The 14006-nt window shown below is 35.7% G+C and overlaps 1 protein-coding gene across 2 annotated transcripts in view; it reads right to left on the reverse strand.

Annotated features, from left to right (window-relative positions):
- Positions 1-973: 973 nt before the first annotated feature.
- Msr1 (macrophage scavenger receptor 1) overlaps positions 974-14006 on the reverse strand; it is a 64600-nt gene continuing 51567 nt past the window's right edge. Inside the window, exons 9-11 of one of the 2 annotated variants that reach the window (XM_070016293.1) lie at positions 11702-11890; positions 5963-6051; positions 974-1131 (exon numbers count right to left, since the gene is read on the reverse strand). In XM_070016293.1, the coding sequence (XP_069872394.1) occupies positions 1111-1131; positions 5963-6051; positions 11702-11890 (299 nt within the window). In that variant the 3' untranslated portion in view covers positions 974-1110. The remainder of the gene's footprint in view (positions 1132-5962; positions 6052-11701; positions 11891-14006) is intronic. The other variant, XM_070016292.1, reaches the window with a different exon arrangement.

The following is a 14006-nucleotide window of genomic DNA, read 5'->3' on the forward strand; positions in this document are numbered from 1 at the left end:
ATCGAACCCAGGGCCTCATGCATGCAAGGCAAGCGCTCTACCACTAAGCCAACTTCCCAGCCCCCAAATCATTTTCTTATGTAATAAAATTCTATCTAATGTCTTGAACATAAACATAGGGTAAATATGAAGGAACTCATTCAACATGATTATTATCTATTATATTATTATATTGTTATACATTATTATATTATTATGTATCTTATATTATTATTTAATTTCTTTTTGGATGGTCTTGGGGCCTGAACTCTGGGCCAGGGTGCTGTCCCTCAGCTCTTCAGCTCAATGCTAGCACTCTACCACTTGAGCCACAGTGCCGCTTCTGGCTCTTTTCTACTTATATGGTGCTGAGGAATCAAACCCAGCCCCTCATGCATGCAAGGCAAGCACTCTACCACTGAGCTACCTGTCCAGCCTCATTATCCAATAATATTTAAATAGGGAAATGAACCCCAAGTTAAGTATTCAAATGTTTTTTTTTTCCTTTCATGTGATTGTTTCTAACATATTTATAAGATTATTTCTTTGTTGCTTTGTATGTCCCTCCCCCACGGTATAACCCCTGCTTTCACTGTATTTGATGTTGGTATAATTTGGGGAGGGGAAGGGAAAAAAACAAATGGTTTAAATAGGGATACAGGTGGACCCATTGCAACAATGAGATGTACAAGTCGTTATGTCGAAAAACAAACTTTACAACTTTGGTGAGGGGGGAGGATTGGGTGGGGGTGGGGGAGATGGGAAGGGTTGGGAAGGGGAAACAAAGGAGAAGGCTACAATGCTTGATAAGAAATGTACTCATTATCTTGCCTATGTAATTGTAACCCCTCTGTACACTATTTTTACAGTTAAAAAAAGTAAAATATAAGCAATTCAAAGTAATAATAATAATATTTAACTTCTTGTTCTTTGGACAGTATCTTTGGACAGTGAAGAAAGCAATAAAAATACTTTATGACAATGATTTCATCAATGTGATTGAAAATTTGATTTATTATAAAACGCAAGTGACTCCTGCATCTTCTGCGTGGGTGCAGGCTCTCACACCCCATTGTCCATGGAGATTACAGTCTTCAATAGAAGATTCCATCCCAAAACAAAACACCTCTTTTAGCCAGATTGGACCAGTACCTGCAAAAACACAGGCACAACTGCATTAGTTATACATGTTTATAAGGTGTTTATGTTAGTTATAAGAAAAAACATTAGTTTACTCACTAGTTAAACACAGAAGTGTCAACCATAGTCTACATGCAAGTTCTATGCTCTGTTAAAATTAAAAGGTTCTTGTCTTACAAAACTATATATTCTGCCAACATGGAAACTACTAAAATACAAAGTAATAATGAAGGTACCAAAGCAGTCCAGAGAATGCAGAGATTAAAGAAGATCTTAAGTTTTTCCTAAAGATGTAATGAGTGTTTGTTTTATTAATCTACAAAGGAAGGAAGGAAATGAGATTTAATCACAAAGAATTTGTGAAAGCCTGTAGATCCAAGTTGTCCTCTATGTCACAGACTGTGTCCTATCTGTAACATAAAAACTGCTAGCAGGAAGGGAAACTTGGTAAGACCCTTTTTTGTCCCTTATCAGTTTGTAGTGTATTGCCCTAGATGACCTGGTTTACCAAATATATTTATTTTTAATTAAATTGGCACTAATACTATTGGAGATGGCTTACAAAGTATCCGGTTTCAAGCACTGCATAATACACATTCAGAAATAACTTCAACTTCAAAACAGCTCTCTATGAAGCTATTAAAGACTAAATAAAGATGGTTTTTCAATGAGGCATATATAAGGATATTACCCTCATTTAATTTTTGAATATTATGTTAGGTCAGTAACTATAACAATGTGTACATGGCTGACAATGTATATAGTTGCATAATAACACATGCAAATGTAAATAAAAACAGCTATTGATGATATTTTAGCTCAATATATGGATAACACATGAGCTAACCTTAAACAAAATTGATGAGGCATTCCAGTGCCCATAAAAGAGCTATTCTTTATAAGTAAGGACAGTATGAAAATGGGTGATGTCTTCAGGCATATAACATATAAGATATATTAACCACCAGAGAAATACTTATTAAGGAGGTTAGATAGAAAGTTGGACTGAATAATAAAAATATTGAATTTTTATTATCAGTCACCAAAATAAATGGCACCATCAATTGTACAATTTGGAACTCTGTCTGGCAGAAGGGGAGACATTGGACTAAAGAGAAAAGAATCTGTCAGGGAGGAGGAAAAGTAAAAGAATATGCCTATGAAAAGCTTTCTCTGAAATGCATTTTTATTTGTTCTTGGAATTAAACAGAAAAAAATTATTCCATGCATAAATTGGCCATTCATTTATTATATATAACATGTATAATATTTATATAATTTATTGTATGTAAAGTTATTTTTATATATTTATTATAAATCATTATGTGCTTAGCTAGAAAGATCCAAATATGAGACAAAATTATATCTTGGTTTGCCTTATCAAGGTGATTAGACACATATTTTCCATTAGTATGACAGCAATTAAGTTGTTAGAATCCAAACCATGTTTCCATTGTGATTAGTCCATTTTTCTATTCTTGGGAATGAAACCTGTGGCATGTCAGGCAGGTGCTCTACCACTGAGCTTCATCCCCATACTACAATGTTTCTATAATAAGAAAACAAACATTTTCTTGGATGGATCAATTTCAACAGTAGTAACAGTAGGTAGAAAGACTTATGCATTCAGTGTGATAGTTATAACAGGACTGAACCTTTTGACTTGAAATTTTAAGCCAGGCCACCAGGATAAGGTAGGAAAATATTATTTTAAAACTAGAAACTTTGCCAAGAATGTTTGGTTCTCAAATTGCTTTGATTTGGGAGGATATTTTACCCTTTACATTTACGTTTATGTGTATGAGTGTATTTGTATATCTCCTTTTAGGTTGCTAAAGCTTTATAGAAAGTTCTGGAAAGCACCAAAGGGCTACTCAAAACTAGAGGCAAATAACAATTGAACAAATAGTGGAAGACACATGCTAATACAGAAAGAAGTTAAAGTGGTGTGTAATATTGTATTGTATTGTAGTCATTGCATTTCTGGACATTGATAAAGCAGATAAATAAGTAGAAGCTGTGTTCTGGGTGAAAGCCATGGAATGTAGTGGTGCAATAATCTTTGTCTCTGGATAGTAGGAAGTTTTATAGTCAGTATTCTGTAGAATACAGTGGAAAAACAATTAGCCTTAGGTCTCAGCAGTGTAGACGTTTTACAATCTAGGAAAAGAAAATTGCAAGTAAGATTGTCCCCATTGCGTTTAGGACCATGTAAACAGGAGGAAAGAAATTACTTAGTCACTAGCATACTGACAGGTAAACACACATTTTCAGAAACTGGCTGTGGTAATAGTAATGAGAACTGAAGTTTACACTTTTCAATATTTTCTACGCAATAAGAAAGTGTTGAAGGTGGTGACAAAGATCAAGATGCATTGTATTCATAAGCTGCTTTGTCAGATTGCAAAAATAAATCAATACATATCATACAAAATTAAGAAAAGTGAGGGAAGGGGTGAGTCAGGAGAGAGGGGTGAGAATGTTGAAAGGGTTGACAGTGATCATGGTGTGCTATATTCATAAACTGCTTTGTCGAGTGGCAGCTCTTTAGTACAACTACTTAAAGATAATGAAAATACTTTTTAAAACAAACAGAAACATTCAATGTGATTTAGATCTATTATGTCATTGAATCCTCAAATAACCTTAACAAAAGTGCTCTCAAGATGCTATTTTACTATTAAAGGACCCGAAACTAAGATTTGAATTAGGAACTTGGCCCATAGTACTACAACATTCCTATCCAGAGCTATGTATTAAGCAATGACTAACTGGAAAGCCTCTGCCTTCTTTGATTCTATCATGCCTCAAATCTGCCTTGAGTGACTACAGGAGTGAGCAAAAACACTACACACTGTGTTGTGATGACCTGTTACTGAGGGTTTATATTCTAGGTAGATGAAACTACCAAAGTCATGTATACAGTGGCCGAGTAGATATTTGCATCTAAAATCTCTGATTCTTATCCTACTCCTTTTTTCACTAAGGATGCCTAGATAAGAGAAATATTGGGCCCCTCTTGGTAACTCTTGTTTGCTATGTGGAAAAAATTAAGACATAATGAACACGTTCTGAGTCCCTGTATATAGGGTAATAGACTAGACTACTTCCAACATAATTTTAAGTTTACTTCTTATAGTCTTTATTAAAACAATAGCAATCACTCCATTTCATAGATAAAGTAAGATTCAGAAGGGGTCTATGACTTCTCAAAATAGCAGAGAACAGAACTAAGTAATAAAGCCTGAGAACACTCAGAACTTAGTGCTGTTCATTGGCTACATAGATGCTCAAATACAGTTACAGAAATATTTTCCCCAAGATTTGTTGTTTTATTTTTGCATTAATATATTCAGGAATATGGAGCCCAAGGGAAAATTTATTTAGCACACATTTCCCATTTCTTTCCAAATTGCTTGCTGCATTAAAAAATTAATGCAAAGGTAGCATAAAATTCATAAAATTTTATCCTTGTGTAAATCTACAATATAAAAAAGTGAATTTATTTTTACTCCTTTAGATAATAACAGTTATTCAAGGCCTTCGTTGTTGTAGCTACCATTGCTGGGATTTTTTTCTCTAAACTATTCTTTCCACTCAGTGGAAACATACAATTGATGTGTATATTTTAAAGATTCTTTTGTTCTCTAATTGTAGATCAATCATTCTTCCACTCATTTACCTATATATCTATTTATTCTACCTACCTATGCAGCTGTTATAAGTATAATTTTCTTTGCAATTTGAAGGCTAGAGGGGAACAAATGGATAGATTTTATGTTTCTAAGAGCAGGCAAACGTAGCAGTGTTGTCAGTAGTTTCTGGAGTTTTGTGGGGTTGCTTTGTCATGCTCAATAATTCTATTCTATTATATTATATTCTTCATCATTTTTGAGGGAAAAGAGACATAGAGCTGTACTTCCATGAATTGGTGACTTGGGGATCTTGTCTTATCTTTTGTCCTTTTTTTTAGGTCAGAGACCAGAACTTGAATTTGGTATTTGACTCTTACTGGCTAGTGCTCTACCAACTGAGCCATGCCCCCATCCCTGATTTATGTATCTTTCATTCTGTTAAAAGTTTTATGGGGAAAACGGGTCTCTAATTTCATGCATTTGCCAGATATAAAGTAAATTAGTAAGACTGGAGATGAACTGTCAAATAGAGAAGCAAAACTTACTAATAAGTAAAAGTGACTGATGTGTTTTAATGATATTTAGCCACAGCTACATGACATGAAGTTGAATCATTTTTCAGACTTCTAGCTGGAAGTGTTTTGTGAAGGGCTTCTCCTTTGAGAAAAAATTATTTTGTTTTCACTTGAAGTTGAAAACCTGAGTCAAAAGTTATGTACATATGACCATATAAGATGATGCTAAGTGAAATGAACCCCAAGATAAGGACACAATAGGTTTTATCTTTCTTGCTGTTGTTTTTAATGTACTTAAAATGTACTATGTGGTTTTTTTGTTTCTTTTGTATGTTCTTCTCCCTTGGTATAACCCCTGTTTTCACTGTATTTGCTTTCTGTGTCTTACATATTGTATATACATTTATTTTTCTAATTTGGGGAGGGGAAGGGAAATAACAAAATGCTGAAATAAGGATCCAGGTTGACCCATTGTAACAATGAGATGTACAAGACACTGTGTTGAAAATGAACTTTACAACTTAGGGAGGTGGGGGGGGAGTTAGGGAGGTGAGGAGGCAAGGGATGGTAGGGGAAAAACAAAGGAAGGGGTAACAATGTTCAATAGGAAATGTACTCATTACCTTGCTCATGTAACTGTTTCCCCTTGTGTAGTATCTTTACAATAAAAAAATATAGTTAAAAAAAGAAAACCTGAGTCGAGCAGAACCGTGAGGAGTGAATATGATTTGGATTCCAGTTTCCAGGTTCCAAGATGCCCCTTGCTCTCCCATCATTCTGGTCTATGCAGAATAAAAGAGTGAAGGTAAACTAATTCTGAGATTTCATTTGCTTTTGATACTTAATGATTCTAAGATGTTAAGGAATTAAGATCTTTAAAAAATTGAGCTTCTTGGGCTGGGAATGTGGCTTGGTGGTAGAGTGCTTGCCTAGCATGCATGAAGCCATGGGTTCCATTCCTCAGTACCACATAAACAGAAAAAGCTGGAAGTGGTGCTGTGGCTCAAGTGATAGAGTGCTAGCCTTGAGCAAAAGAAGTTCAGGGACAGTGCCCAGGCCCTGAGTTCAAGCTCAAGGACTGACAAAAATTTGAGATTCTTCAGGATTGAAACTTTAGAAGCTTGCTCTCTATAGAGGAAAGACTGTGGTATGGAAGTGAAGTTAAATGTGAACTTGATGCAGACTCCACCCCTACCCCATTTTAATGGCTATGTAAATTTTGGCCAATTTTCTGACCTCTGATGGGTATCATTTTTCTATAAAAATATTGGCTATAATACCTATTTCTCATAGGCACCTGTGAGGACTAACGGAGACCACTAAGTAAGCTTTTGATAAATGAGGCTATTCCATATTAGTATCCTCTTTGATATTGTAACAAAACCTTTGCTAAAGGTTTCTAAAATCTTTCATAATACACCACATCCAAACATTAACCTTTCATAACTTTCTATACAGAACGCAACATGTAGAAATTGGAATCCTGACCCACTGATGCATTTGTTAATCTTACGACTCATGCAGTAAAATATAGTACAGAGATGCAGAAACTGCATTTTGGTTGCCTTCTTTTATCCTTGCATTTTTATGAAAAGTCCACTTGTAAGCTGACTGGAATGTGTCAGTCATTAATGTAAAAGCAAAGGATAGTCCACTAAGACTTCTGTTTCTGCTGTCAGGTTTGGAGCTGAGTACTCTAGCCTTAATAGGTCTTCTCTCATCAGAATACACATTGGCTCAGAGATGCTTGAACTAAATCCCAGAGGTAGCACTATTGTCTGGCAATGTTCACCAGGGCTACAGACTTCCCAACTGGAACCAGGGGTGGAGAAGAAGAGAGAGAAGAGACTGCTCTCTTTCGTGCCCCATGTGAGACAAATGCCCAGTGCTGCTCAGTGCTTCCTTAATCTAACTGTTTTTGCTAGTCAGGAAAAAGAAAACACATACTACTTTATGCAAATGAAAGAACCTACTTAAAGGAGCGTGCTTTAAGCTTTATTCCAATAAATCATTTTGCTTGCAGCTGCAAAGCTAATTGTTCTTAAAGCTAACAAGGATTATCTTTGGTAAGCCAGGTTTTCTATTTTAAAACCTGGGGTAGAAAAAAGGAGGATGATAGTAGAAGACTATGTCTAGAAAATTGTATTCCATTCTGGAAGGGAAGAATTATGCAAAAGGGATAAAGTTATATTTCCTTTTTCCTACAATTTTTGTAATTATATAAAATATTGTATTAGCCTAACTCTTATTTTCCTAGAATAGTAATGTTTCTCTTTCATTCTCCTATCCACATTTTTTTCTAAGTTTCTTGGCTATTTTGCATTCAATATTGCTTTTTCCCCCCTCCTCTCCTGGGTGAAACTGTAAATTTAAAATAGAAGAAAGGAAAAATAGTCTCAATAACTTTGCGTAAAAATGGTTTTCAACGTAGTTCATCTCAAAGCAACTTATGATGTAAGCTTGTCTCTTAAAATATAAGGTCTAATGCAGTATATCATGAAAATTATTTTTTTTCCAGACCTGGGTCTTGAACTCAGGGACTAGGCACTGTGCATGAGATTCTAATGTTCAAGACTAGCACACTACCACTTGAGCCATTGTACCACTTCCGGCTTTTTCTGTATATATGGTCCTGAGGAATCAAACCTAGTGCTTTGTGCATGCTAGGCAAGCTCTCTACCACTAAGCCACATTTCCAGCCCATGAAAATTATTTTTCACGTTTTTTCATCAGAATGAATTACTTTGGCTTTATTATTTCTTTATCAAAGCTCTCTTTGCTTTATTGTTTAAAATTTTTCCTAATCATTCTTCAGTTGTGTGCTACCAACCTCTAGCCAGAGAGTTGAAATAGGAGTTGAGTCAATATTGAATAGAAGGGTATGATGATGACAGCTTTGTTCACACCTTCATATGATGGAAAATAGCATTTACCTTTTGACCCCTGCAACATCATCACTGTCACAATACAATACCACACCAATCTGACCCTTCCCCAACAGAATGGTAACTAAACATGTAATTATAGAGTGTGCTGGCCGCTAGCTCTGATACTCCTCAGTGGGGAGCAAACTATTGGAATAGGTCTGCTATTTTTCCTAAAAGCATTGACTTCCAATATGAGCTCCTTACAAAATAACTTAAAGCAAGAGAAACTTGGCATCCCTGCCTCCATTTTGTATTTGACCTTATTCTATGACATGCCCCTTGAAAGTCACTTTGGAATGTAGGCGGGAGAGACCTGAGTACGTATTTACAAGGAATAATGAAGAAACTTCCCCCAAAGGAAAGCAGCAGTGGGATTCTTCCTCAGCACAGACCACCCTCCTCAAAACAGCAATGATTTGTTTGTCTTGAACTGACAGTTCCCCTCAAATGATGTTGACAATCCATACATAACAGCTCCCTCAGAATGCCTCTTAAAAGAAGAATAACCAACCAGGGCACTCTATCTATACATCTCACTCCCTCATCTTCATTCTTCATCGCTCAACCCAAAGCTCATGTTTGTTCGTTGAAAATGGCTGAAGTTGAGGTCAACTTCAAGGAGGGTCCTTGGTCTCTTCCTGAGGCAGCATGAACTGGGTAGGAAGTCTCCTTCCTTTGCCTTTCATCATATCTCCATTAGGCATGGGGGGCGGGGAGTGGGGAGAGGTCAAACCTGACATGGGCAAACTGGCGAATTTGGTGCTAGGACCTAAAGTTAGAGTTCACCATGAGTTATGTTTTGTTCTGGGCATATCCCATATGATAACATATTTAAGATTCAAAACAAATCAGCTCTGTTGATCTTGCCTCATTTTGTTAGCAAGGAAATTGAAATAATGAAACATAAGTGTCAGAGCTAAGGATGCAAGTTACATCTTCTTAGTTATAAAACTCCCAATCTTTCCAATTCGTTAGTTACTTGAAAAATGAAATGTAGAGCAACATGTTGACTGGCTTTATTGTTTTATTACAGGAAAACTTGAGGAAAATATAAAGAATCACCATGTACCATAAACACACAGTGTTCTTAAAAATAAGACATATTAGCCAAGTAGTCAGTTACATCAAGAAAATCTGAGAGATTTGTCTTCCAATAGCCAACTAAAAAATTCCACGTTAAGTCTGAATCCTATCGTTTCAATCCTTATCAAAAGAGAAAACATTTTCTTGACAAAATTTCAGGATACTTATTTATTTCTTTACTTAACAGTGCTTTAGACCAGAAATCTTTAGAGATATAAGTAGGAATAAATAAAGGCTTTGAGGAAAAGCATGGGTCTTGTAATTCACACCGTCTTAAGAAAATAGCTTCCAACTCAGTGTTTCCCATCTATGTTGGAATGCTAATGAAAAACTAATTTTGAAATCCATGATAATCCTGTATTCTCAGAAAAGAAACAAAGCTGGGGTGGGTGTTGGGGATTTAGTTCAGTGGAAGAGTACTCTGTGGTAAGGGCAAGGCCTTGAGTTCAATCCTCAGCTCTGAAAAAAAAAGTGGGAATATTCGTTTCACCTGAACTAAACAACATATATAGTTTCTGTTGCTCTGTGTCTGGTGTCCTCTCTGCATAAAAGCTTAATAAACTGAATCAGTAGACTTGTTTCTTAGAGAAACAAAGCTAAATGTAGAGCTCTCAACTCTCTGGACTATATAAGCTACAAAATGATTCTTCTTGATTAAAAGTATTTTAGGATAATTTGTCTTGGTTATGGACTGAGCTGATCTCTACTGGTTAAATAATCGGAAAATTGTCCAAAATTGTCCAATTTTGTTTTGCAGCAAAGGTACATTCTGACCATGCAAACTTTCCCTACACCGTTATTCTAAAATTGAAAAATGCTTATTTACCAAGAAAGATACCAATGACAAGAACTGCACATCCTTTCCTGGAGGGCAAGTGTCTCTTCCATAAATGGATGCTTCTCATCATTTGAAATGCTTCTACAATTATGTATTTCCAATATATAGAGTTCAGTCCATGGACCTTAGTTATCACAAAAGTGGACCCTTTCCTTGTACACAAGGGGAAACTTAGACTGGCAGTTCAGTATGAGCTACATGATTGACTCCATCATTTGAGTCTTTTGTGAACAACATTTGGGGATTTTTGTTTCTTCTTTTTCTAAAATATTCTCCCAAAAAGCAGCTTAAAAACCTTGAAATCATCTCAGTTTAGGAGGTAATTTTCACCGGCTAAAGAATGATATTTAGGTCACCACTTTTGAGCTCGAGGAAAGATGCTCTTAAGATGTTGTAGGGATGGAAATCTGGGAAACATGTCTAATTGTGGCAAAATATGGTTATTTTCCATTTTTTTTTTTTCGCCAGTCCTGGGGCTTGAACTCAGAGCCTGGGCACTGTCCGTGAGCTTCTTTTTTTTTTTTTTTTGCTCAAGGCTAGCATTCTACCACTTGAGCCACAGTGCCACTTCTGGCTTTTTCTGTGTAACTGTACTGAGAAATTGAACACAGGGCTTCCTGAATGCTAGGCAATACCACTAAGCCACGTTCCCAGCCCTCATTATGGGTATTTTCTAATTACTCTGTTTATTCTATTCAAATTGTTGTTCAAACTAGTGATCAGGAGCTCGACCTAAGTACAGAAACTCTGCTTGTTATTCCTAAAATCACTAGTGTCTTCCTGAGATTAAAATATCTGTCTAGTCTCTGAAGACTTCTGTATTTGGGATCCCTGCTTAAATCTGCCTCATTTTTTTTTTCTGTGCGGGGAATTCACTTAGAGAGATAAAGTATATAATTGAGACCTAGTGTGTGCGTTCTGGAGGTGCTCAGCACAATGTTTGGCTGAATCCTTTTCTCAATGCGATGGATGAGACACCATGTGAAGCCCATATTATTTCTCAGACATCTTCAAGACCCAGTAGTGTAAGCTGAGCCATCCAGGGTATACTGGCTTGTCAATAATTCACTTTCCCTACTCCTCTTATTTGTGCCTTACCAATCATTCTAGTTTTGTCTATGTTAAATAGTTCCTGAAGAAGTAAAAGGTAAAAGGGAGCCCTCCGCTGTCCAGTTCCACACCACTCGCAGAACTTCAGATTCAGAGGGCAAAGCATTTCACAGAAAGGAGAGTCTCACAAGGTGAAATGTTAGCAAGGATTTATTTCAGTAAAGCAGGATGAAGTAGAAAGAATAAAGAAGGAAGGGAGAGACATTTTCTGTACTTCACACAAACAAAACAAAACAAAACAAAACAGTTGAGGCCTTGTTTAGGGCATTTATCTGGGCCTTTCAGGTTGAACTCCTACGGGTAACGTCTGGTCCATAATCATCAGAGACAATGGTTCCAGGTGGATTAATTAGCCCCAACAGGTCTCAGATGGAACGCTTTCCTCTACCCTAGTTGCCTCTGTGTCTACTTGGCTTCACATGTTACAGATTTCCTACATTTTACTATTGTTTATAGGGATTCTTTTCAGATTACCTTCTCCAAAGTGAGCTCTCTTGTGCACGCTTTGAATTTCTCGATATCCCAGACTCCGACAGACGACTCGTCCAGCGCGTATTTCCCAGTGATCGTCACAGATGGTACCCCACAGGCCATCATGGAAAATTTCCACTCTGCCTTCGTGAGGCCCACCACCACCAATTAGCCTCACTATTTTAGTCGGAGCTGGACAAGGAATAAATGAACAAACAGCCAGGATTAATCACACGCATATTGCTTCCCAATATATTTTTCATTCTTTCTTTGTGGTTCTGAGGATTGGACCCAGATACTTTTTCCTTAGAAGAAAGAAAACAAACACAGGCCAGGTTTGCAGTTACTTGGCCTATTGGCACACATACTAAACTTTCTAGCACCACCTATTGGTCAAGAGTTTAACTGCATGTATTGCATTTGTAAAGGTTGAAGAGCAAACACTTCTTTAACATAATACTTAGGAACCCACCCGTGGCTTTCAACAGTATAGAAAGACAAGAACCATATATTTTATAACAAAATATACATGAACAAGCATGATATTTTGATAAGAAAATTAAGATAGCTATACTGACAACTAACTTTTAGAACTAGCAAGGGCTTTCCTTTTTATGGAACCTTCAGAATTCTCCCCAAAGTATTGGGAAAAATATTGGGGACAATCATAATAATGGAAGTAAAATATCTGAATTTTAATGTTTTGCTAGAAATTACCAAAGCATTAAGCTTCCTAACAAAGCACACTGAAGTCACAATTCATAGCAATACTTTGTTCTATCATGCTTAACCAATTAATACTGCTATATGAATGGCAAAATTGTATAAAAATCTCGAAGATGCTACAAAGAAATTCACATAGATATAAAATGGTTCTTCACAATTTTTGAAAAGGCAACGTATAAATTTTGTGACTAGGGATAATAATATTATAAAATGGGGAGGCGGTAAGAAAGAATAAATAGGGGTGGATTTCATCAAAATCCACTATGTGTCTATGTGGAAATATCACAATAAAAGTATGTGTACAATTAATATGTACTAATACAAATAATGCAAAATGTTATAAAAACAATCGATTGGAGAAGCAAAGTTATTTCAAAAGCTCATACACATAAAGGGAGTATTTTTTAATTAAATCATCTAGGTGAAAAATAGAATGTAAAAGCAAATATTTCTAAAATCTTAGTGTTATGTAAGAATAATATTACCTAATGATATATAATTAATAAATAGTCTATATAAATATACATTTTCAAATATAAGTCTAAAATATATATAATGTGATTATACATATATGTACACATATAAAGGTAACATATGTGTACATATATAGAGAGGTAATTATCAAAACAATGTAGGTTTTAATGTGAAAATAGAATTTTAGGTATGAGTTTCAAGGTTCAATTCATTGATGAAATATTCAATTAACATTTTCTTCCATTTGAGTAAATTTAGTTGAAATAGTAATTCAATAACATGTTAAAGGAAATGGACAATTTCCTCCAACAAAACTCACTGAACCTCTCAGAAACATGAAAAAGTGGCATGTTAATATATATTATTGTAATTATTTCTTGATTCTTCTGAATTGTAACACATGCTAAATACTGAGTTAATGTAATTATGTCAAAGTGCACAAGGCATTCCTCACTCAATATTCATAAGGTTGAAACACTTTTAAATAGAAATAATTTCCTACTACTGTATTCAAACTTGCAATTTTGAGTAAAATACCTGAGTGACCCCATCATTCACTATAATTACCTTAAAATTGAAGAGGCACAAGCTAGCAATATTATGTGTCACTTTTCAAAATTAAAATCCTATTTTGTCAACTAGAATCATACTCAAATGTTTTTATAGAAATCAAATGTATCAAAGCATACCACATGCATTTTGTAAATCTGCAGCATATTCAAACATCTGATTGTGCATCCATGGTTGTCTTATTGAGTAAACAGCAGTGTGTACTAAACATTCATACCCTCTCACTCCCCCCGCCCCCAAATATCATTATTGAGCTTGGCTTGCTCTGGAACAGTGGTTCCTAAACTAGGCATTATAGCAGATTCATAGTTGCAGTTTCTGGTTTGGTAGGTCATGAATGAGGTCTGGTAATTACCACTTTTTTGTTTTACTAGTTCTGGGATTTGAATCCAGAGTTTCATGAATGCTAGGTAAGGACTCTACCATTTGAATCACATCTTTACCAACTTTAGGTTATATTATTATTGTTGTTGTTGTTATTGTTATTGTTATTACAAATAAGATCAGTCTTGTTGTTTTTGCCCAGGGCTGGCCTTGG

Source organism: Dipodomys merriami, unplaced genomic scaffold (assembly GCF_024711535.1).
Source record: "Dipodomys merriami isolate MVZ:Mamm:240054 unplaced genomic scaffold, mDipMer1.0.p SCAF_12, whole genome shotgun sequence".
In the NCBI taxonomy this organism is placed as follows: domain Eukaryota; kingdom Metazoa; phylum Chordata; class Mammalia; order Rodentia; family Heteromyidae; genus Dipodomys; species Dipodomys merriami.